The sequence below is a fragment of the Sturnira hondurensis genome, unplaced genomic scaffold (genome assembly GCF_014824575.4).
Source record: "Sturnira hondurensis isolate 20B ecotype Veracruz unplaced genomic scaffold, ASM1482457v3 Scaffold0022566, whole genome shotgun sequence".
NCBI classification, from domain to species: Eukaryota; Metazoa; Chordata; class Mammalia; order Chiroptera; family Phyllostomidae; genus Sturnira; species Sturnira hondurensis.
Genome location: NW_028095197.1, coordinates 10,057,224 through 10,082,604, shown reverse-complemented (window position 1 = coordinate 10,082,604; position 25,381 = coordinate 10,057,224). Strand labels below are relative to the sequence as shown.

General features: G+C 54.3%; 1 protein-coding gene across 1 annotated transcript in view; it reads left to right on the top strand.

The window, feature by feature from the left end:
* Positions 1-25,381, top strand: part of GABBR2 (gamma-aminobutyric acid type B receptor subunit 2) — a 337,904-nt gene that overhangs the window by 255,917 nt on the left and 56,606 nt on the right. Inside the window, exons 10-12 of the mRNA XM_037035951.1 lie at positions 2,124-2,274; positions 4,947-5,079; positions 19,627-19,734. Of these exons, the coding sequence (XP_036891846.1) occupies positions 2,124-2,274; positions 4,947-5,079; positions 19,627-19,734 (392 nt within the window). The remainder of the gene's footprint in view (positions 1-2,123; positions 2,275-4,946; positions 5,080-19,626; positions 19,735-25,381) is intronic.

Below are 25,381 nucleotides of genomic sequence, written 5' to 3'. Positions count from 1 at the left end.
TTGCCAACTCCCACTCCGCCCACCAAGAATAGAATCATCTTTTCTACCCAGGAGATGTTTGGGTGGGCTGACTGAGAAAAACCCCTATGAAGTGCTTAGTCCATAGTAAGCATTCAGTAAATGTTATTGCTTGTCACTGCCTTTTTCTTTGCCCGTGGCTAGTGTGTATGTTCCTTGAGGACAGGGACTGTCTTGTTTGTCTTCCAATGGCTGGTGCCCAGCCCTGGGCCTGGTGGTGGCAGGTGGGTATTAATGACATTGACCATCGTGAATGGTGGTGCATGAAGGAGCGGTGAAAGGTGAAGGACTGGCGGAAGTGGATGAATAATGAGTGGGTGGACCAAATGAGGGGCAAGAATGGAAACTCAGGGCCACCGCTGTCACCAGCACTTCTGACAAGTCTTGACCACGTGGCTTCCATGATGTCTCAGTTGAGATGCACCCTGGGGAGGCACCCCCTCCCGGGGAAGGGAAGGCAGTGTGGGGAGGAGGAGCCGTTGTCAACTTTCTGAAGTTGTTTCTACACAAACAACTAGCGGTCACGGTCATCGTGCAGCATTTGATCCGAACCTCGCCCCCTTTCTCAGCGCCCGGAGAGGGTTTTTTCTCCAGCCAAGAGCTCATGGGCGCCCCCACGATGGCTCTGGTGTTTGGGAGCCAGACGTCACCCCAGCTGGCCTCCTGCAGCCCAGAGGACAGGTGGGCGGAGGGAGGAGGAAGAGGGGTGGGGAGGAAGTTTCCAGATGTTGAGCTGTCACGGGAAGCTACAGATGGGGCTACATCTGTCACCTCACGTCTGCTTTTGCTCTGACTTTTTAGTCCTTGAAGCTACCCCTTATAAAAACCTCTTTACTTGGAACTGCTCAAAGCCTTACATTCACCACGCCAGCAGGTTTCTAGCTACTTTCGAACCTGGCAACTTCCCTAGGCTGTCGAGATGGTTCAAATGCCTCTTATCTGCTGGATGTTTCCAAACACATTTGAACTTGTTAGCCGAGTTTTTTAAACACAGATGTTCGGGAGAGCTCTCAACCCCTGCAGCGTCTGCCCCTCCTCTGCCTTTCTCCAGGGAAGAGAGGCATCAGGAGGCTGGCACCCATGGCAGAGCCTGATGGGGGGCAGTCATCGTGATCCCGGAGGGGCTCCTCGGGGCTCCCAGGTTCAGCCAGGCCCAGGCGCCCGGCTGGCTCCACACACGCCTACTGGAGGGAAAGGTCCCAGCATGTCACAGTTCTTCTACAGCAGAAACCTGACCTGAAACAGCAGCTGAGAAAGAGGATTTGCAAGAAGTGGAGTGGGGGTGGGGAGAGTCCCTCTGTCTGTCCACCCACGCCACCCTGTACCGGGTAAAACTGGAACAGGACAGTTGTGCCGGCTCCTATACAGATGAGTGTGCCCTGCATCCCTCGGGGCTCCCCACATCCCCAGTGCCCTTGAAGAATGAGCAGGGAGGGTTCTGCAACCACACAGCAATGCAGAGCCCCACAGTTTCAGTCCAGCCCTGGCACAGCAGGGAGGGGGGGGCATGCAGGTAGCTTCTGCCCCACTCAGTCAGCAAGTCCTATGAAAATGGGAAATCAGAGAGCTGTTATGACAATGTCCTTGAGGCAGAAAATCCACAGCCAGAGCCCACACACACATCTCCGAGGAACTGGCAGGCAGGGCATCCGCCCTGTTGAGGGATGGTCATTGTCGTGTGTTGGCACAGAGTCCTTGAAGCCACAGCCAAGTTCCTCACTCCCGGTGACACCCAGGTACCCGCTCTGGCACCCAGCCCTGCCCCTGCTGAGCCACTTGCTACTTTTGGGGATGAATGGCAATGGTTTTTCAACAGGATAATTAGACCAAATCAAATTCTAGTTTTCTAATGGCTATTAAATGCATCACAAACCCTTTATTGATTCTCTCTAGGGGAAAGAAGGAAGTCCTGGCTGAGGCTTCCTGCCGGGCAGGCTGGCCGACCACCAGCGCTCACTCACGCAGTAGACGCGCTCCACACGGAGTTTGGGCACGGGGTGGGGTGGGGGGGGGGCGTGGCCAGACGTCAGGGAATCCAGGCCAAGTGGCTCCCAGGCACTGACCTCAGTGGGCTCAGCTGATGCCTCTTTTTTTTGGTCTTCTAGGATCCGAACCCCCGAAAGACAAGACCATCATCCTGGAGCAGCTGCGGAAGATCTCCCTGCCTCTCTACAGCATCCTCTCTGCCCTCACCATCCTGGGGATGATCATGGCCAGCGCTTTTCTCTTTTTCAACATCAAGAACCGGAACCAGAAGTAAGTCGCTCACACCCTCCTCTTGGACCAGGCCTCCTGGAGCGAAAAACCTCACGGACACAGTGTAGGAGCATCACGTGGCAGATTCTCCAGGGGCACAGAAGACCTCGGGGCAGTTTTCTAAAGCATGCCGCCCAGTTGCTGGGGTGTTATCAGATGTTTCCCGAGTGTGCGTGGGCATGCTCACACGCATGCCCACACAGAGGCAGGGCTGCTCATTGCGCAGGAGCCCTTGGTCAGGTGGGTTGGGGGGAGGCGGGGTGGAATGAAACAGAAGGATAGAGGTCCAGAGGCCTTCTCAGAGCATTGGCTCTGCTCGTGCACTTGGTGGTGGCCCAGGAGGAGAAAGCTACAAGACAGCACCCCACAGTGTCTTTGCCCAACCCCAGCATTTTAGGGAGCACTGCCAGCAGGGATCACTGAGTCCGGGCCGGGCACTTGCCACTGGGCACAACTCGTTGCTGTCCAGGAAGCCCCTCCCCAGACTACAGAGGAGATCTCGCACTGAAGCTCGGGGACCAGGGCCCCCGTCCAAGGCCACACTGCCACTGGTGGCAGAATCTGTCCCCTTGATTTCATTTCCATCACACTTGCCCTTCACTCTCCCAAGGAGAGCAGCTCGCTGTCTGAGTTATTCTGGTCAGTTGCCGGGGGTCAGTTGTAGGTGGAACAGGCCACCACCGCAGTTGGTGGTGTTTACCAAGCCCAGTAAATTTTCTGTGATTTCCCCAGCAAATCCCTGATCCCAGCCCCCTGCCTTGTTGGGGGAGAGGCCGAGCAGGGACTTAGAGCAGGGCCTTCATGGTCCCAGGCTCAGTGCCCACCCATGGGCAGCACAGCTCCGCCATCGTGCCCAGAAGCCTCGTCGAGGGGCCTCCAGGGCTGCCAGCAGTGAGCCTGGTTCCAGGAGAACAGCTGTTTCCCTTCTCTCTGTAAAGAAGGAAGCTCCAAGGGCTAGACGGTTTTTGCTGTCGTTTTTGTGGTGGGGTGCGGGCAGGGGTGCAGTTCAGTAGCTACTGCTTAGGCCAAACCTATTTCCTAGAGAACAAAAAAGTTTTATTCACCTATTGTTTAATTTTATTTATCACCAATAGCACATGTACTACCACCAAAAAAAATATGTATATATATTGAAGCAACTTTTGTTCACTCCCTACAAACCTTAAATGATGAGCATTTGGCAAAAGGCCTGGGCACATGGGTCTCAACGTTAGAGTCCCTTCCTATAAGCTTCAAGAATGCCCATCACAGCGGCGAGTTGCCCCATCCTAAGCCTAAACGCCTTTAATTTCTTAACTACCCATCTTGGCCTCCTGGGGAAAATGATCATTACTCTTTCCAGTACGCTGGCATCTGTGTGAATTTTTGACTGGCTTTGCAGATTTAAACCCCCCTCACTTCCATCTTCCTAAATGCTACTTATTCATTAAGGCCCCCTCCTCCAGGAAGGCTGCCGAACTCCTGGTCTCTCTCCTCCTCGGCTCCCTGAGGTAATAAGAATGAAAGGGCCTCAGCAGGTCATGGTTTGCAAAAGGACATTCAGGAACCCAGTCTCACCTCAGCTTCACAGGTGTCCCAGTCCACGCGATCAGTGCTGTTAGAGGTGAGGAAGCTCAGCCACCAATCACCTTGCCAATGGCATGCCTCTGGAAGCTGCAGGGGCCATGCACTGGGCCCGTCGCTCCCAACTGAGAAAATGGTCCACAAAGTACAGCAGGCTTTTTTCTCTCTTTACCACTTTGATATCACATTACACTCTTTGAATGTGGAAGGATTAGTAAAAGTACATAATGCAAAGGAAAATGTTCAGGGAACAATTGACCATAATTACAACCTGCAAAAGAACACCTGAATCATGGGGTACCTGAAAACCCAGGATGTTCTGAGTGGATCATGTGCAGGGAGCCAGTTGGTGATTTAACCCAGTCCTGTCTTGCTGGGCAGCTGGGAGCCACAGCAGAATTTGTGACAGGAGGGAGAGAAAAGAGTGGAATTTGGGAGTGTAAAAACTGCCCCCACAGCAGACAGCGGGGGTGGGGATTAAGGACTCTGTTATCCACCTCCATCACCTGGTGACTGGGAGAGGTGTGTCACCCACATGTGTGGCTCTCTTTGCGCACAGGACAGCATGAGCTTCGGGCAGCCGGCATGGATGGTCACTCGCCACAATTCCTGAGCAGACCTGAATTCTCACCAGGAGACAGACCTCCCAGACCTGATCCACTCCGCAGCCAGGAGTGTGGTGGGGCCCTCTTCCCTCTCACTGCTGCTGGGTGCTGAATGTGAATGCAGAATTCTCTAGATTTGGCACATCTTCCCAGCCCCAGCCACAGAAACCTGTTGACTGAACTTTTTTGTGTAAACTAAAAATGAGTGGTTGAAGAAGCTGATGTTACAAGCTGTCCCTAGAGAAGTGGTGGGCGAACTTGACCAAGGAGGCAGGAAAATCAACAGCTAGGAATTGATAGCTGTCTGGGGTCCTTTTGTGTGAGGGAAACAGCCCCCAGTAGGTGGCACAGTCTTGGGGAGGGGGAGGGAGTAGTGGAAGAGACCAGGGCTTACCTTTTTCTCTCCCCCTTCCAGCCCTCACAACCGTGCACACCATCGAAACAGTGGTCAGAGGAGCAGCTACGTACCAGTCCTGTTAACCCCATGTCTCCTTCCCCTGCCAGGCTGATAAAGATGTCAAGCCCCTACATGAACAACCTCATCATCCTGGGAGGAATGCTGTCCTACGCATCCATCTTTCTCTTTGGCCTCGATGGCTCCTTTGTCTCTGAGAAGACCTTCGAAACCCTCTGCACAGTAAGTCACTCTGCTCGTTACCGTGGAACTCGGTCTAAGGTTTTCTTGGTGACCTCAACCATTAGAAGCACACGTGCGAACCCAGAAAGGCGTGAAGGTATACAAACAGGCAGAAGACCATCCGTTCAGCTGTGCACACAATTCAGCGGGGCGGTAGGTTGTTGCTTGCGGAGCAGAACGGACTTATAAATGTCCCCCTGTCAAATTAAGAGTATGGATCCGAGGGCGGGAGGTGGGGACGGCTGGGGCGGGAGGGAGTGTTGGGGGGGAAATGGAGAGAACTCTACTTGAAGAGCAATTTTGTCAAAAGTTAAAGAATACTTTACCTTCTGTAAGCGCAGGAGTATTTCACAAGGAAAGAAAGTATGGGTTTGACAGGCCCTGCTAGAAGACGGCCCACTGAGGAATGGCTGGGAACCGAGGAAAGCGGGGGAGAACTACCACCAGGGCCACTTGAGAAGGAACACACCTGCCCACTGACCCTGGGGCCCGTCAGGGGAGGCAAGGGGGGAAGCCTGTGCAGGTCACCTCGAGTCCCGTGGAAAAGACCCCAATTTTTGTTCTGTACTTAAGCAGTGTTTCTCAACCATGTTTCCTGTCCCGCCCCCCCTTAAGGAGCCTTTTTAGACTTTCTTTACTAATCATCCCCTCGTGAACATTTAATACCAAAGACATACGTACCCTAGGCATGTCTTTAGTTTCACGTGAAAGAATAGTGTTTTTTCACAGGCAAGCCCCAGCGTTTGGCTCCCTTGAGGACTCTGTCACTGCCTCCCCCAATGAAAATGCATGTATTTAAGGAAGCCCCAAACAGTGTAACTTGTCTATCATATTTTAGAAATATTATTTTGAAAATCGATGACCATGTTTTAAAGTGTTGCCCGGTGGTTGTTGTCGTGGTGAGGAGTTTGTACGTCTGCAGTTGGCGATGTATAGCACTGAGTCTCAGTGGAAAGTAGTGTCAGCTTGCTTGCTTTTCAAGGTGAGGATGGCCTGTCGAGATTTATTTCTGGACTTCGACTACTGTGATCTCACAGAAACTGGGTTTGCTCTGGCGGTGTAGCTCAGTTTGTTGGAACAGCATCCCGTGGACCGAAGGGTTGAGGGTTCCATTCCCAGTCAGGGCGTGTACCCAGGTTGCAGTTTCAATCCTTGGTCGGGGCACGTACAAGAAGGCAGCTGGTTGATGTTTCTCTCTCCCTCTCCTTCCCTCACTGTCTCTTTCTCTCCCTCTCTCTCCCCGCCACCCCCTGAAAAACAATGAAAAAATATTCTTAGGTGAGAATTTTTTATTTTTTTTTAATTAAAAGTAAATTTAAAAAATAACTGGGGCCCTGCCCAGTGTGGCTTGGTTGGTTGAGCATCGTCCTGCAAAGCAAAAGTCACCAATTTGAGTCCCAGTCAGGAGACATACCTGGATTGTGGATTTGGTCCCTGGTCGGGACATTTACAAGAGGCAACCGATCCATGTTTCTCTCCTTATTTTTTTCTTTCCCTTATTGTTGAGAGCAATGTAGGCCCCCTTTTTGCAAAGCAGACTCTTTTAGGTTACATTTCTGCTCTAAAGTCTCAGTGTCGCCCCCTAGAGGATCCCTAATACTTGCTGCAGGTTACCAACTGCCCCCTGGACTTTCTGGGCTGCATCGGCGTCCTGTGCTCTGAGACAGCAGATGGAAAGAAGAGAAGCCCCTGGAATCCTATGTTGTATGTTACGATTCTCTTTGTTTTCTGCAGATTCTTAGATGGACTGACTCTTACACGGAGTCAGGAATCGTTAATTTTCCCAGTGACTTCAAGGTGAATTGTTTAGCAATTGAGATGGAACCTTTCAAACACACTTACGTTGTTCAAAAGTTTCCATTTGAAAAGTGGGGGGTCGTGTCCCCAATACCCCAGATGGGTGGTGAGGTCAGGGGGGTACTCAGGCATCAGTCTTCTCTGGGCGGACCAGGGGTTTGAATGGGAGGGCAGTCAAACCCTGAGCATGGCAGGACTCACTCAGTTTTAGCTTCCTGTTCAGAGTTTGTATTCCAAGCCCAGCATTGGCCCCCCTGATTTATTCTGCCCTTCTGGGGATTAAGAAAGAGAATTAGAAGTCACATCCACCCCACGTGCCTGGCATCAGAGTGGCTGGAGTTCAAAGCTGAGCTGTGAATTGGTGGGTCTTTCCTCCAAGAGTGTGACCCCGAGGCATGAGGATAATGACTTCAGTACGGGGAAGTCTCGCTCATTTGAGGGAAGGTGTGAAGCCCATTAAGTCTCCTGCATTTCTTCATCTGCATGATCATTGTCCCCTGGGGGGCCTTGCACTTTCCCGGGTGCTGTGTGTATCTGTGGGCAGCTTTCCTGGGCACCAGTGAGGCCTGAGCCAGGGGCTGCTCCTGAGACACCCTGAGGAAGCTAAGTGAGAAGAACAAGGATTTCCTCTCCCCTCTGTGCCCGGGAACACCCTCCCCAAGTGTGAGGAGACCACAGTGAAAGTGCTAGTGACGGCTGGTTGGGTGGCTTCTAATTGACACAGTGCCCTGACCCCTTGGTGCACCCCTGAGAGCTGAGGGACCCACTTTAGTCTCCCCACTGAGAATAAGGGCAGCAGGACTCTACCCTGTCCCAGTGTGCCAGCCACCCACTGCCTGCCACCTGGGCACGTGCCCGCTGGCCTGACATTGGGTGTTGGGTGCAGAGAGACTTGGGCCCCTGCCCTCGGAGGGGCCCTCCCTCCTGGAGAGAAGCTCCTGACTTCCCTCCCTGCTCTCAAGCCCAGGTGCTTTCTGGGGTTTGACCTGAATCCCTGAAACACTGTGTGACGCGGGCTGGAGAGCAAAAAAGGGACGTCCCCCACACCCGGGATTTTTCTTTTAATGAAGCCTGACATTCTATTCTGGGAGTTGTGCTCATTTGTGCGAGGGGAAGGCTGTCCTGGGAAGCCTGGCGAGGCGGTATGAATAAACCATAAAGTGCTTCACAACCAGCATTAGCTCTGCACACGAGGGCTCTGGGAGGCTGGGAGGGCCCGGTTCTCCCTGCCCCCGAGGACTCGTTTATTTGCAGTCAGGACTGCTTCAGAGGCTCTGCAGAAGGGAGCCCACATTCATGACTGTGGGGAGAAGGCATCCATTGCCGGCACTGGATTGAATTGGGTCAGCGCAAGTGTGCTCCGGGGTCGCCTCTTTAATAATTTGCAGTATTGCCCAGGAAGGGAAACTGAAAGCTCTGGGGTTTAGAGCCCACACAGTGGGACCCAGTGGGTGCAGTCTGGGTTGTGCTCCAGCTGCTATTCGGGGGTCAGCTGCTCTAGTTCACTTGCTGACTTGGTCTCTCCATTCTCTCCAGACCTAGGAAGCTCCCCCAGTAAACTCCCACCAGCAGGCGAAGGGGTGGCAGCAATATCACCTGGTGCAGTGAGCGCAGATCCCAAACAACAGCCAGGTTTCTCTCCCTCCTCCTACACTCATTAGCTCCAACCGTGGCAAGTGACTTAGCGTCTCTGAGCCTCAGCGTTGTCATCTGTAAAGTGGGCACAATGGATGCAGGACTGTGGTGTGTGTTAAATGAGACGATTCACACAGGCTGCCTAGAACACAGGGCGACTCTGGGAGTGGGGAGCGGGAGAGAAAAGGGGTAGGAAATCTCTCCCCTCATCACTGTATAATTTCCTGGGTTTCACCCTGTATTCCGTAGGAAATCTTACAGGACAAAGGACACAGCAGACCCTGAAGCCAGCTTCCGATGTGGAATATGAGTCACGATTCAGTCTGCTCAGTATAGAAACTAAACACAAAGATGAACTGTGAGCATCACCTCAGGAAGAAACCTATGGCAATCACAAGTTGGTGTCTCTCTAGGGCCCATGCCTCTGCTGGCAAGGGCCGCTATAACTCGGACAGGGCGGTGGGTGGTATGTGAGCATGCACACACACCCAGCTGCTGCTGGGGAAGCAGCAGCTCTCAGTTCCCCTCCCCCGTTCCTTCTGACCCTTTCCGGAATCTTCCCAGCCTGGTTTCAGCAAGTCTTGCAAATAGCTCCAGCTACACCGTGCTGTCTCCCTGGACACTGTGTGGGTAGTGGAATCACCATAGCAACGTGGCCCCCGTGGGCACGGAGCTGCCTGTGAGGACAGTGCTGGGTGTGGGCCAGCACCCGGGTGCCAGGGGGTGGGAAGGCCCTGTCACAGCTTACACAGTGACCTGGCTCAGGAATCCCAGCCCCTGGCAGCCCAGAGAGGGAGCAAGGAGGGTGGAGAAGAGGAAGGGCACCTGCTTTCCTTGTAGAGTCTTAGGCAGGAACCCCAGCAGGAGTGGGGGGGAGGGAGGGGCTCTCCAGAGATGAGAAGACTCAGGTGGGTCTTCTATTCCAGCCAGCGGAGATATCTACAGCTTCAGGCACCCTCAGAACATTCCCGGCCGTGGAGCACTGCCCCAAGCCTGCGCCCTCTCGAAACTCAGTCCTGTCCCCTGTGGTTTTCCAAGGCCAGGTGCTGCCGGGTGCAGCCTTTCCTTTGAACCCCCACAACGGCCCGGCCAGACCAGCTCACTGCCCCCACTTTACAGGAGAGAAAACTGGAGCTCGGTCACCACGGCCAAGTGGCAGCGCTGAAGTCAGGACTCCCAGGACATCTGAGGGACCCAAAGCTCTGTGGGACTCCAAAGACACCTGAAATGTTTCATTCATCTTTTTTTTCTCAAGAAATATTTTTATTTTTTTAAAAGCTGGTATATACCAGGAGAAACAGATCAACTAGATTCTGAGGGTTGGGGTCAGCTCAGATCCCTTGTCCATTCAGATTTTCAAAAATTGAGGTACAATTCACACACCATAAACATTCACCCTCTCAAGGTACACAGTGAAGGTTTTAGTGTACTCACTGACTGATTTTTTGGATGTATCCCTGGAGCATATCAGTGGCTCACACATGAGAGAGGTTCAGACTGCCCGTATCCAAACCCCAACTCCACTGCTTCCCAGCTGTGTAAGTTGCTTAACATCTCTGAACCTTAGTTTACTCCCCTCTAAGGTGGGGGTAATAACAGGGATGTGAGGGTTCAGTGAGGTAGCATGTGTAAAGCGCTTAGTGTCTGCCACATCATAAGATTCAGTTAGCCATTTTCACATGAAGGAAGGAAGGAATGAACAGAACGATGGAACTATGGCTGGGTAATTGAGGTCATCTCTGGACACCGCTGAGAAGCGCTAATGAAGCAGAGTAAAGTTGGGGTGAAGAAGAGGCTGGCCAGTGGGGTTAGTGCTGGTCTGTTGGGTGTAGGCATAGCCATGGCGACTTCTGGCCTTAGGTGGCCTTGCCCTGCTAGAATGGTCAGGGGCAGACTCAGAACCTGCCTGAGTCACAGCCTGGCCTCTGGACAGGCCATGAGGGAGGTAGGGATGACACAGGGGTGGTCTCTGAGGACACATGGACATGAGTCGTCAGCCACTGGAGGAACATGCGCAGGAGAAGAGACAGGAGAAGACAGGGCCTCCTAGGGCTAGTCTAGCGTCAGCTCGGAGGAGCATGCGCAGCTCAGCCTCAGCTCTCCCAGCTGCCTTCCCTGACTGACAAGCCAGACTCCTCTATTTACTTTTTTACTTTTCATTGAAGTAAAGATATGCATACCTAAGTATATAGCTCAATGAGTTTTCACAAAGTAAACTCAGCTGTGGATCCAGCCTCGAGATCAAGAAGCAGACCATTACTAGTGCGCTGTAAGTCCTTCCTACCCCTTCCGGCTGCCATCTGCACCCTCCCAGAGGGTAACCACTTCGACTTCTACCTTCAGGTGCTGCACAGTGTGCACACACATCACCTGGGCACTTGATGAGGGCAGATTCTGGCTCCCGTGGGCCTGGGGAGGCACGGGCCTGAGATGCTGCATCGATAACAAGCTCCCAGCTGACACCGAGGCTGCGTCCATGGACCACAGAGTAGCGGGGTAGAGACTAGAACCCACACTTTATTCTTGTGTTTGTCTCTCGGAGACTGTCGTGTAAGAGAGTGGAAGTACTACAGCCTTGTCCCATGAGCATGAATGGGGGGCGGTAGAGGGGGGATGCAGGGCAGCCCCTCCCAAGAGGTGGGGTTGCATGCTGGGTCCTGAAGCAGCCCCTCACCTGCTCACAGAAGGTGTAAGAATGGGCTCAGGGTGGGCAGCTGCTGGGAGGGGAGGGGCCATGGGGGCGCAGGCTGTGGGCTGGGGAGCATGCCGCCCTCTGCCAGCCCTCCCAGAGACAACCCAGAGAGTCCGAGGGTTTTCTGATTCTGAACCGAGGGTAAAGGCTCCCTGGCAACTCCCAGCTGGTCTCCCAGTAAGTTCAAGTCTAGTAGGAATTACTGACACTTTCAATTGAAAGGCCATAAATATCTGTGATTTTTTTTTTTTTGCTGAGGGATTTTTTTTGAGGCACTTGAAAGATCACCTAATATAATCATGTGCTTTGGGGGCTGTTTTGCATGGTGATGCCATGTTTCTGTGGCTGGTCACGGGGAAGTGCTTTGTGATGTCAGAAGGTGATCGCAGGCCGGGCTGGGGGTGCCTACCTGGCTTGGTGGTGGCCTGGCCTGGCAGGTGAGACCAGCTGAGGGGGGTGGCCACAGGGACTGGCACTGAGTCGGCTGCAGCTCCCTTCCTGACTGCAGTATCCTTCCCACCCCCATCCCCTCTGTCCCCAGCCCCCTAAGCCCTGCCGTGGTGAAGGGCTCTCTGGCTCCTAGACTCTCCAGCCCGTGGGCAGAAGATGTCTTCCTTTCCCACACACCTTCAGGTGGGCCACTCCTGGCTCTCGTTTATAATTTATGCATTCGTGTAATAACGTTTCCAAGACACCGCTGTACGCCAGGACCTGCGGGTGCAGAGCTGGACTGCACAGACCTCGGCCCACGGGAAGCTGGCTGTGTGGACAGGAAGGTGTAGGTAAAAACCTCCCATTCAGCATGTTATGTGTCCTGATAGGGGAGGGAGTGAGGCCAAAGCAAAGGGACAAATTGGGAAAGACTAGTGTAAGGGGACCCCTCAGCATGAGCTGCAGTTGTTTCTGGAAGTCCTAAAAGATGCCTCTTACCTGCCCAGAAATTTCACACCAACTATGGTCACCATGGGACGCCCACCCTCCCCTTCCTCTCTCGCCCTTGCGCCCACTTGTCCGCAACATGGTCCACGGAGCTGCCTGGAGACACACATCAGCCCCTCCCAGCACACCCTCACACCTGCTGCCACCGCCCACACTGAGAACGTCACCCCTGCCAAACCCCCCCAATCTCCAGAGGCCAGGGCACCCATGGGCTCATGACGGGGAGAAGAGGCCCCTTCTTTCCCTCTGCACTGTTGGGTCTCCTGAGCCAAGGCCACTGAGGGCAGTGGCCCGCTCTGTGACCTGCATGGGAGGGTTGGCCTCCAGGGTGGCAGGAGCTAAATTTAGGCCTGTGGCCGGGTAAGCTCTCTGGCAGGGAGGCCGAAGGGAGGGGCTTCTTTCAAAAACCATGGGAATGCTCACATGGGAATACCTCTCAGCAACGCCTCCTTCCCAAAGGGAGGCCTTTCTCTGACAGGCCCAAGGGCCCTAAGGTGCCCCAATGGCCCTGACGGGGGGCCCAGAGTACCCCTTTTTGTGCCCAGACTCTCCCATGGCTCCCTGAATCATTTCCCCAGGAAGGCTTTGCCTACAGGCCTTTTCCATGCAGATCTCGCTTAAAGGACCCTGGGCAAGACAAGGTCTCTAGAGCTGTTGATGGAGGATGTTCTTGTGAGATTTACTGCCTTAGGACACACCATATGTCTCCACCACCCCCTGCCCAGGAAGACAGGGCAGGCCCTAGGCACCACAGGCTGGAGCCAGGCCTTTCAGCTCTAGGGTGACCTCCTATGTAACACAGGTCTGCAGGTTGCTTCGGGACAGTCTGGGTCTTTCTTCCTTGCCCTCTCACTAGTGATTGCCTGGGATGAGCAGTCAGAACCAGAGGGCCCTTTTCAGAACCTTGGACAGCAGGAAAGTGGCTTCTCCCCCCCCCAGCACCCTGCCAGCTACCAGGGCCTCATCCCCCTCCTGCCTGACTTCCTGGCCTGGGGCCCACGTGCCTCTCCGGTGACGCTGACCGGAGGCCTGGAGCCTCCCCAGTCATCTGTCAGAACAGACCTGCCGGAGACGCTGTGTGTCCATTTACCCACTGATCCCCAAAAGAGCAATGAAAACCCTTCTCTCTGCCAGGCAGCCCTTCCGAAAATCAATTGAACAAGCAGCTGAGCACAATTGTTCCGGGCATAGATTTTCCCTTCCATTTGGAGACTTGCTCTAATTGTTTTTTCCCCCTTTTTCATAGTTGAGACTGTGATGGGCATTGCCTGCCTCCGGTTCCTCCCGCCCCCTCCCTGTATATGTGTTCGGGGCAATGTGCAGAGGCCCAAGAGCTTTATGGCTGGGGAGAGAAAAGGAAAGATGTTAACAGCAGAAGAGTAAATATGTTCTAGACTTTGGGAAAAAAAAAAAGAAGTAGCAGTTTGTCTTGTGTTGATGAATCAGAAGAGACTTACAGCAGTGGCAACATATTGGAAACAGAATCGTTAGAGCCCCTTAGAATCTTCTCCATTATTTGGCATCAGAGTGCCACACAGAAGCGAGACACCTGGGACTCCATCAAACAAGCCTCCCTCGGTGCAGGGAACACCCGACACCACCCTAATGGGGGCTGTAGGATGTGGAGTGATAGGGAGCCCAGTACCCCACAGACGGCCTATTTCTTTCAGGTGGAAGGACCCACTCAGGCCAGGAACTTGGCCTCTTTTGTAATTGAATGCTCCTGTTCCCTCTGTGGTCTTTCTGCCCTGTGCTTGCTCAGCGCCACTTGCCCATTTCTGGTGACAAAGAGCTCATTACCTCTTTATCTGGGCCACACGGCCCGATCACCCCTCAGCACTGGGTCCCCACATCTAAAGTGGGCAAAGCGGGCCGTGCTGCCCAGCAGCACCCTCTGCTGGGAGAGGCAGGCAGGTGGTCATGGAGACATCATCTCAGCGTGACCAGCACAGCAGAAACGTGTGTGAGTACAGCTGTCATGACGGGGAGGCAGCCACGATGTCCCTACAAGGTCTGGGAGGGCTTCTCAGAGGAGGTGGCCTGTAATTTAGATTTTGGAGGACAAATGAGAATTGTGAAGGAGATAAAAACAGGAGTGGCATTCTGAGTGGAGGGAAGAGCTGGTGACAGGCCTGGCGGTGTGTGTGGAACATTTAAGCAGCGTGCGGTCGCTTGGGAGTGAAATGCCATGTGGGGAGTGGCAGGAGAGGTGTCGGGGTGGTGGGGCTGCACTGTGCTGAGAATCTGGAATTTAACCTGGAGGCTCGTAGGGGTGGCAAAGGGTTTATTCCTGGGGAGACTTGCTTAGATTTGCACTGGAGAACGGCCTCTTCCCCACTCCCTCCCTGTTTCTCTCTCTGTCTCTCCCTCTGTCTTTCTCTCTCTCTCTCTCTCCACCCCTCCCCTCTCGGATGAGCAAGAGGTGAGGGCAGAGGCTGGGAGATCGCCTGCTGGAGGCCCCGGGCAGGTGTCCAGTGAGTGGTGATAAGGAACCTGTGTCTGAAAGTCAGACTTCGATTAAGAGCCTCAGCACTTCACACACGGGCTTTCATCCAACCCTCGCAACCACTCTGGAGTCAGAGGCATGGCTGTTATCCCCACTTCACAGATGAGGAAATCAAGACTCTAAGAGGTTATAAGACCTTCCCAGGCTCACATAGATAGCAAGTGGCAAAGCTAGGACTTGAACCCAGGTCAGTCTGACTCCAAAGCCGCTCATGACCAATGAGGTTGGTGTCATGAGAACAGAGAGGAGGGGCTCCTAACAAGACACACGGGAATAAGATGGCAGAGCCCGCCCAGCGGTTCACAGAGGGAGGTGGGGTGGGGTTGAGGGGGCACACCCAGGCATGGAACCCCCTGGAGCCCAGGCACTGCAGGGAGGGTCACCACTCCTAGGCCCGAAAGGGTGGAGAGGAGGGGGTCTTCCTGAGTCCAGAGAGGACTGGAGCCCTGTGAGGGGCCAGCTGTGGCCAGAGAAGCAGCACAGACGCAGCAGCAGCTGGGAGCATATGCCCTCCAGTTTCCTGATGGGCCTTTCAGATCCAGCCAGAGGGCAAGGGACCCCAGGGGTGCTAGCCTGGGACCCCACCTCTGAGCACAGAGAAGAGCAAAGGACAGGTTGGAGGTGGGCGAGACCGAGGAGGAGAGGGACTTGGGGATTGACCAGGAGAGTGAGAGTGGGGGAGGACTCCTGGGGGACTTCCAGCCCCTGACTTGGGTGACAGGTGGATAAAGGCACCCCTCCCTGGGTTGGGAAGAAATGGAGCTGCTCAGGGGAAGCTGATGGGCTCCGCTTCTGCTGTGGAGTATGCAGGTTTTATGGGACAACTAAGTGTCACCTAAATCTCCAGGGACAGTGGCATAGGCAGGTCTGGAGCTCAGAAGAGAGACAGGAGCCAGAGAGAGATAAGGGAACTGTCAGCACAATAAAGTGGTAGAAGCCCGGGAGTAAGGGGCGATAGCCCAGGGAGAGCCCTTCAATCTGCAGGACCGAACCCTGGGGTCCATTTCCTTCTTAAAGAGGTGGAGGAGTGGAGAAAAAAACGCATGCCTTCTTCAGGGCCTCCCCCAGGGCTGACCCTGTGCAGAGCCAGCCTGGGGAGGGCGTCTCCACAGGGTCCTGCTCCTGCGCTGAGTCCCCCTCCAGCGTGGCTTCTCCATTGCCTGAAGAGCTGTTTCCAAATGGGACGTGAACCCACAGGGATCATCTTGAGGAAGAATATATTACAGCTTTTATTTACTTTTTATGTAGAAAAAAAATGAAAGCAATTAAGCTTTACTAATATTTACTGCTTGGGCTGATTGCTCACAGGGGTGTCTGGTGGTCTTTCTCCAGGAGTTTTCCCGAAAATGGAGTGGTTGGTCGATCCTTTACACCAGAGAGTGGTGGGACATTGTGGTGAGGGTCCCCACGGCAGCTCTCAGTCCAGTCATTCACTGGGAGAGTTCAGCATGCCGCTGTACTCACAGCAGTGATTTACTACATCGAAAGAATGGAAAGAAAATTAGCAAAGAGAAAAGGTTCCAGGGTCGAAGACTGGGGAAAACCAGACAAGCTTGTAAGGACCTCCTCCCTCAGCAGAGTCACACGGGACACACTTGACTCCCCAGCAAGGAACTGGGACAACACGTGCTGAGTGCTGGGGACACATACTGGACACTCGGTGCCCCTTAGGGTCACTGTTGGGGGCGGGTCACCTAGGTTCCCTCTGCCGGACACTTAACAATGCCAGGCTCCCTGCAGAAAGCAGGCATGCGGCATAAACCGCGTTGCTTGCACAGACAGCTCAGGCTCACAGTCACTCTTACCTACCCCTGAGGGGTTGGTGGGAGCGCTCCCTGAATCCAGGTCTGTAGACAGCAGCTCCGGCCCGGCCTGGCCAGCAGGCCTTCCCAGGGACACCGTCAGCTGAGCCCGTGACTCTGGTCCGCCCAGGAGGTCCTCAGCCCTTCTCAGCTTCCAGTTTATGGCAGGGTATTGCCGTTTCCAGATGCCAGGTTAAATTTAGATTATTGAGTTTTCACTAACTTAACTCATTTATATTACTGGGTCTTAATGAATTTAGCCCTCACAAAATAGACAAGTGGCCTGGAAATGATTCCTTAAAAAAAAAAGTCAAAGCAAATATAATAATGCTGAGCACATTAAGGCAACACTTCTACATGAAATAAGAGAGTTTGTCAGCCACGTGATGAGGTGAGAATAATGGTATTACTTCCTCTTTCTCCGTCCTCCTAAGGTTTCCACCTTCTGTGTATGTTCATGTTGAGAGCTGTTTTTCTAGTAGGAGAACATCGTCAAAAATGGGTGAGAGCCATCCGTCTGGCTTTGAAAGGGTATTGCGATCACCCTGGACTGTTCTCAGGCCACCCCCCACCCAGTGTGCCCTGCCCCTGTGACAGCCGACTCCTTGGCAAAAATGAACCTCATCTGGACTCAGGAGACCCCGTTTGCAGAGGGGGGAGTATGAGGTAGGGGAGAGGAGGCTGGACAGGGACCAGGCGCAGAGGTCTGGGCTCCGAGGTCCAGGCTCCGCTCCGGCTGGAGCTAATGGCCTGGTGGAGAGAGATACACGCATTGTCTGTGCTGAGTCTCGGCTTCTTTGTCTGCAAAGTACTTTTCTCACCCAACTGGTGGTTCCAAAAACATCACCCCAGTTTTTGTTATTTTGTCTCTGTTTGTTTGTTTGTTTGTTTGTTTTTGTCAAATATGTTTAGTCTCTGGTCTAATAATACAGTCTCCTGACTTACGGTGGTTTGGACTTAGGATTTTTCAACTCTACGGTGGTACAAAAGCAATCCACGTTCAGTAGAGACCTACTTCGAATTTTGAAATTCGATCTTTTCCTGGGCTGGCGCTATGTGGTTCGATGAGGCGATTTTGCCCAGTGGTAGGCTAACGTGAGTGTCCTGAGTGCATTTAATGGAGGCTAAGCTAAACCATAGGTTGGGTGTTTTAAATGTATTTTTGGCTTACGATATTTTTAACTTACTATGGGTTTATCAGGACATAACCCCATTGCATAAGTGGAAGAGCATCTGTACTTGTGAATGAGCCTGAGAAGGAATGAACAAATGCATGAATGAGATGCAACTCTGACAGCCTGAGAATGTACAATTCGGTCATTGAATGAGCTCAAGTCTAAATGTGCAATGATTGATTGCTCCTTCCCCTCTGTTTTCTGTTTCTTTTTCTTGCATACGCACATTGTAATATGGCTAATAATGTGGCCTCCTGTGCCTTCCTAAGAGACTGAGATTCATTCTTGCCTGTCTAATTTCTCCTGATTTTTTAAATTTAAAAAAAAAAGAGAGGATGAGTGCCCACCTGTACCTCGTCAGTGTTCACACCTCACATGCCCATATTTCTAAACAATAACTATAACACCATTGTCCTTCCTGGACTCAGGGTCAGCCTGACAGTCTACCCAGCCTGTTTCCGTTTTCACAAATAAAGTAGAAAGAGGAAATGTGTTGTCCATGAAAAGCTGGGGAGCCAAGTTTCTAGAAGGGCAGAATGCGAGGACCCCATAAAGGGACTCGGCTGGAGCACTTCTGGGAACTCCCTGCATGTGCTGACGGCTGACCCGGGCTGGGCAAACCTGCTGTGTCCCATCCCTCTGGACGCCGAGGTCCTGGCCGCTCTCCTCCAGCTCAACAGAGCTGAAGAAAGCAAAGCCTGGAACTGGGGTTTGCAGAGCATGCAGGGTTTTGTGGTTTGGTTTTTTTTTTTTTGTCCCAGGGAGCAGGAAGCCTCAGTGGCGCACAGCTGAGGGCTGGGCCACACTGTGGGGCCCAGGATAGATCGAGGCGAGTGTCCTGGGTGTTGGAGGGTGTCCAGTCCAGCTGGTGAGGGTGAGGTCTAGAGAGGCCAGGATCTGGCCATGATGGCAGAGCAGGCAGGGAATGGGCATCCAGGAGGCTCCCACACCTTGACCCATGGTGGCTGCCCTTCTCTGCCTGCAGGGATCCAAGCTGTTGACTCCTATCAGGGCTGCCAGTTCCTATCAGCCACCAGCCCAGGGGTGAGAATCAGCGTACATCTTTGTCCTGGGGAATAGGCAAGAGCCAGCCACAGTCCAGTGTGGGCTCAGGGCCAGGCTGGCCTTGCACTGAGAAACCAGACTGCTGAGCTGAGGTCACACAGCACAGGAGGAGCCAAGTGGCTGAACCATGGTGGTGGCGGGGGTGGGGGGTGTGGGCAGCAAGAGGCAGCATCTGCTCCTCTTTTGCTCCAACTGCCTGAGGAAACAGGCCCCTGCGAGGGGGAGTGCGAGGTCATAGCCCCTTTCCTCTGGCCTTCCTCCCTAACTGAGCAGCCCCTCCTGGTGGCCTGGAGCTGGCCTGGGTGCACCTGCCGGTCGGGCACCCCCAGGGACAGCTCTGGCTGTGTCCTGCCCTGCCCTGGCGGGTTTGCTGAGCACCAGAGAAGCCCAGAGCCGGCTCATTCACCTGCCCAGTCTCAGCCCCTGTGGTTCCGAGCCTTCCTCCAGCCCCTGCCCACAACTCAGGACCTAGGAGCCCCATAGGAGAGGTTCCTGGGGCCGCCTGGGCTCCTGTAGACGCAGGTGAAGAGACAGAGAAGTCAGCAATTATGTTCCCCACGTGGAAGGTACTCAAGGAAGGGATGAAATAGGGAAAGCCGGAGGGCTCTTCTGTCACCCTCAGTGGCTGACCCCCTCAGGGGCCCTGGGGCCCTCCATGCCTCTCTCCAGGGGTGGCTTCCTTGGGGGACCACCGAAGGCAGGATTTGAATCTCCAACACCTCTGTGCCCAGGGCCCTGGATCGGGCAAGTGGCCGATGGACCTAAATGTCTCGCAGACTGAAATGTGATTGAGTGACTGTAGGTGCTAGTAACACCGTCTGATACGTAGAGTGTCTGTCCCCGTCCTCTAGGGTCCCTGTGTTGGGATACTCTCCTAAATGACGAGCTTGGTCCTTCTAGGAGACGTTAATGCTTATGCTTCCTCACGGCCTCTAGGTCAGGACCTGGATTCTCACCGTGGGCTACACGACCGCCTTCGGGGCCATGTTTGCGAAGACGTGGAGGGTCCATGCCATCTTCAAAAACGTGAAAATGAAGAAGAAGGTAATCACCCCTTCTGCTTCAGGGTGCCTGCAGTCTTCACGTAGCATTTATTTTACAAATATGTATTAAGCACCTACTATGTGCCCAGGCACTGAGCCGTTTGCTGGGGATTCAAGACAAACACAATCCCCTGCCCCGCCCCGCCCTCTGTACACTGTCAGCCCCCTGGGGAGACCAGACCGTTGACAAAGGGTTTCCAACACACAGTGAAAAGGGCCGGTCGGGGACACAGGGCGTGGGGAGGGGTGTACTGGAGTACAGGCGCTCAGGGAAGGCTTCAAGCAGGAAGTGTCACCGTGCGGAGACCTGGAGGGTGAGTGGCAGTTAGCCAGACAGAGGCTAAGGTGTTTTCGAGCCCTGTAGAGGGAACTGTGTGCAGTGGCCTGGGGAGGGCGGGGTGTGTTCATGTCACTGGGAGAGGCTCAGTGTGGCTGGGGCATGGGGTTCGTGGGGACAGGGTGCAGGAGGAGGCCCCAGGGGAGGGCAGGAGCCATGGGAAGGAATCTGAACTTTAATTTGCAGGCCCTGGGAGTCCTTGAAAGAGGGGAGTGACACAGGGCCGGAACCTGATTTAATCGTTCCTTGTTCAGAGAGGAATTCTGCCTTCATGTGAGAAGGACACATTTGTCACTGGTGTGGTTGGGCGTACGCAGCACGTGCACTAACTTGACTCTTAGGGTGTGTCAGAGGCAAACCTTCTCCACCGCTGTCCTTTCAACTCTTCCGGTGGAGCTTGCTCTTCCTCCCTTGCTCCTGGATAGGATTTGGGAAAGTCTCTCGGAAGGTCCTCTTGTCAGCAACTAATATGTGGAGTCCATCATAATATCCAAAGCCTCAAACTGCATTCAAAGGCACAGCTTCTCCCTCCCCCAGCTCGAGCCGGTGGCAGGACTGCAGCTGCCCTAGGAGAGGGGGTTCGGGTGGGCTGTTCCTCTCTTTTGCCAGCCTGAGATTTTCCCCATGATCCCATTCCCAAGGCTTCGCAACCCTCCAGAGTTGGAGCTTGGAGTAGTGCAGTGCAGGAAGGACCTTACTTGCTCTGCTTGCCAGTGGCTGGCATGGGCTTGCTGGGCCTGGCAGCGGTTAAGCAGGCCCTTCAGACTCCCCTGGGTATTCCTGTGGGTTTCTCAAAGCCCCCATTCTGGGACTCTCTCCAGCAGCGCCCTTGACATGGGTAAAATACTCTGCTAGGTGGCCATTTGTGGCTTCTTCCTCCACCCCTGAGCGTTCGGCAGTTCCCCACTCCTGGACCCACCCCACCCCCCAGCTTGTCTCGAATGGGCTGCTCGGCCCGCCCTTGCTCTGTGGGCCAGTCTGCTCTGCAGGAGGCCCTCCTGCATCCTTTGCTCCTACAGTCGCAAGGGTTTCAGGTTGATTTCACTATTTCAGCTGTCCCTTTCTGGCCCCCCCGCCCCCACCTGAAGGGCATCTAGCCAGCCTGTCATCCCCTTGTAGGCTTCCCAGACAGCAGTCAGGCACCAGTTCCTGGGGTCCCCCAGGCTGCAGGGACCCCTCTCCATCCAGCTCCCTGAGGGCTCTTCTTGGAGCCTCTTTCAATTCTCCTGATTTGAGGTCAAGAAGGAACCATCCCCACCCCACCCTCCAATCCTCTCACCTGGGGGCAGGATCTCCTCACACCCTGGCACTTCTTTCCAAACTCCTCTTCTGGATTCAGCCCACCCAGAACCCCTACCCAGACCCCCCACCCGCCACCACACACACGCCCACTTTACACACCCCTGCTGCTGTGGGTGTAACCTGCTTACAGACATCTCTGCAGATGCCGCATCGCGGTCCATCACTCTTTGGAATGTGGTGCCCGTTGTGGCGATTCTTCACCCCAAACTTGCATTTCCCACCCGGTTCCTGGCTTATGAGCCCTGGCACCTGTGGCAGACAGCAGGCGTGCCCAGGGCAGTGGGCCCGGCAGGCGAAGCCGAAGGGCAGGCGTGCACTGGCCTGCCGTGGGACTTCGGGCGCAGCACGTCATCCAACAGGTTCTGGGTTTCCTGATCTGTAAAACCGGTCACATGGAAACAATGTCTCCTGAGCTGGCGCCTCACACTCATCCTCACCCCCCCCTCCTCTTGCACTTCCAGGGCTGCTTAGAAGCCGCCCTCCAAATTGGGGAGGGGTATCTGCTCTTCTCTGCCCCCTTCCCCATGCTGGGCCGCCTTACAAAAGCTGCAGCCTGCTTTTAGAGAAAGGAAAGAGCCCCGTTGGGCCACCACTGCCTGTACGTGCCTATAGGGCCTCTTCCCTCGCTGGGCTTCAGCAGCGTCTGTGACGACTTCCCTGTGTCTGTAAGATGCGAAGCCTGGTACCCATCCTTCTCAGCCCTGGCTGCACGTTACAAGAAGTTACCCAGGCCAGGCCAGCTGAAATCAAACTCCATGACTGCGTGTGGGCATCAGGAGTTTGGGGGCTTTCCCAGGAGATTCCAATAGGCAGCCACGATGGAAGACCTCTGGTCTAGACCAAGGCTGCACTGACTGAGGGCTGAACCAGCTGCAGCAGCACCATCAGCATCATCTAGGAGCCTGTTAGAAATGCAGGTGCTCAGCCCCCACCTCCAACACCCTCCCCAGCCCTAAGAATCCTGGTTGGAGCCCGGGAGCGTGCTGCTCACCAGCCCTTCCCAGAGATGCTGATGCAAGCCGAGGTGCGAGAGGCACCAGGGGACTTCCGGGGCTCTTCTGCTCCATGGCTCTGGTTAGAGAGAGACTCTGCCACTTAGGACAACTCCATCCTGGCTTTGAAGAGTCTCAGTGTTGATTCTTCTGTGCCAGAGTGTGATGCATCCATATTGTGATCTGTAATGAAGAACCAGCTTTTATGTCCTATGACTCATGTGATCGGTGAGCAAGAGCACTTCGATCATCTGGCAACAATCGGCTAACCACGTCCAGGAGACTGAGGAGTTCCGTGGTCTGAAAGCTCCCCAGAGACAGCGCTGCGGCGTGGCCACTTCCCGCTGCAGGCTCAAGCCCAGGACTCCTGCTGCCCCTCGGGGGGGCTGCAATATCACATTTTGCCCCAGGATGTCGTTATCAGGCACGCAAACAGAATCACTAATTGTCAAAACCCAAACAACGGTAGCCAAACAGCCTCCATTTGTCGAGCATCTCATCTGTGCTGAACACTCGACTTAGGTGCTCTCGGTAAATCTCATTTTGCTCTTATACCAACTCTGCAGCTTCAGGCTCCGTGGTCCCAGTTTCAGAGGAGGAAGCGAGCCTTGCGATGTTATACAGCGTGCCCAAGATCACTTTTGTCAAGAGCTGGCATTAGAATGAGGTCTACTAAGTCCCAAAGGCACGTTCTTCCCTTGGCACCATACTTAGAGATAGCACATGAGCCTCCCTGCTCCCTGTCCCCCTGCGTGCACCTGGCCGCTTTATAAATGGGGAGTGCAGAACGAGAGAGAGAGGAGCGATTTGCCCAGGATTACACAGATATAAGAGATGCGGCCAGGACTCCAGCCCAGGTCCATGTAATCCCAACTCCTGTCTTTCCACTGTTCCATGCTACCTCAGACTTCATACTTGAGCCTTAAAATTGGAAAGACTTTATCATATTTATCAAGTTTGAAGGCCAGCTGGGCCACATGGGTGCCTTCCCATTCATGCAGCGGCAGGAAGGTGCTGCACCCACTCTGAAGGGAAGTCTACGCCCCCTGCCAGGGACTCACCGAGTGTAGCTCCAGCCCGTGTTTCTCAGCTCTTTCCCCTCAGTGTGCCACTTCCGCCCAGTATACACTGTGCAGTCCCAACAGACCTGAGGTTTCGTGTGCTGGAGTCTAAGGCATTCCACACTCCTGAACCTCACGAGCTCTCAGGAAGAGACCAGAAGAAAATGGGAGCAAGTTCAAGGTCACTGCTTCCTGGAAGTAAGACATTGGGAAGAGTAGTCAGCCTTCAGTCTCACAAGAAAGCCTTGACAAAAAAAGGTGGGATCTGGAGGCACTGTCACTTGGTGGTAGGGGGTGGGGGGCGGGGAAAGGCGGGTGGGGAGTGGGGAGGGAGAGGACTGAGCATAGGAAGTGGGGTGGACAGGAGGCTGCCAGTGTTTGTGGCCCTGGCACCTTCCTATCCATCCTGGCAGTCGCAGCTCTGCAGCAAGCCTCCCCCCTGCTCACCAGGCCACTGCCCAGCTTCTAACTGGTCTCCCACCTCAGGCTCCTGCTTCGTGTCCGCCCCTCAGTGCTGCACATTGCTCCCATCACACCGGTGCTTAAAGATGCTTAAACCTCCAGCGGACTCTTGTGAGGCCCCATTATATCTCATGCAAGCTCTCCCCCTCCAGCCAGCCTGGCCTGCAGCCACCCCCAACCCACCCCACTCCCCCAGCCATGCACAAAGCCTCTCACAGAAAGAGCTGGGTGTTTCAGACAAAAGAACCAGCACCGACAAAGGCCCGAAGGGCGAAAAACACAGCACAGCCACAGAGTAAGGAGAGAGGTTCAGCATCAAGGACATGCATGTGGTGTTTGGGAGTGGTCACTCGGCTGGATTTGTCCTGTGGGTGATAGGGAGTCACAGAGGCCTCTAGAACCAGGGGCGACATGCCGTAGGCACTCCCTCAGTGGCCATCCTGGGGCTCTTCCCGCTCTGTGAAGTTGCCCCCCTGCTTCCTCAGCCTGATGGCCCCTCCCCCCAGCCCCCCCCTGTGAACCCACTTCCTCTCCTCCAGCGCCCTCCCGTAATCACCCAGGACAAGCCTGCCTCTCCTGCCGACCCTGGAGGGCAGCACCAAAGTCTGTCCATCTCTGTCACCAGAGCCCGGCACAGGGCTGGCGCGAGTGAGTGCTCAGGGCACGTCTGCCCAGATCGTCATCCATCAGCCCGTGCTTACTGAGTGCTGTCCCCGTGCGTGGCTCAGACGGGCACTGAGAATAGGGCAATTAGCAAAAGCCAAGCTGCACAGGGCTCAGCGTGTAGTAGGAAGACAGACATGGGTCACATTATCACACGTACAGTGTGAAGTGGCTACTCGCAGGGACACGAAGGTAAGAGGGTGCTGGCAGAAAGGTTGGGGAAAGACCTTCCAGGGGTCAGGCTCAGTGCGGGTAAATGCCTGGGGGCTCAAACTGCCCCACGAGGGCATCGCCCTGCCAGCCTGTCCTCCGAGTCCTAAGCTCCTCGGGCATTGCTTCCTTTTGCCCCAACGTCTCGAGGCTGGCAGGGAGTTGCTTAGCTCCCCGGAAGGTGCAGGTTAGCTGAGTTGATGCACAGCCTTGGTGGTTCACTTAGATGATTCCCAAAAATCTCAAAGAAGGGGCTTTGCCGGCGCCCGCTCCCAGATGCAGTGGCGTTGGTGGGTTGGAGGTCTTTGGCACCAGCTCGGAAACACTGTCTTCCTGTTCTTTTCTCAGTTTAGCCACAGAGAGGCCCCCTTGAGTTTCCGTCTCCAGTTTAAAAATGGCTTTAATCATTAAAAGCCAGACCTGGTGATATTTCTTAAGCTTCTGGCCTCAGTTTTGTTTATTTTCCTATAATCCTTTCTAAAACTACTTCATCACATTAGCTTTTATTGGGAGGAGGGGGGTCATAAACTTGCAGTGAGTGAGACACCAGTTAGCTTTGTCACTGACAGGATTTGTCCCCAGGCCAGTCCCTACCAGACAGACAGAAAGTGGGGTGGGAAT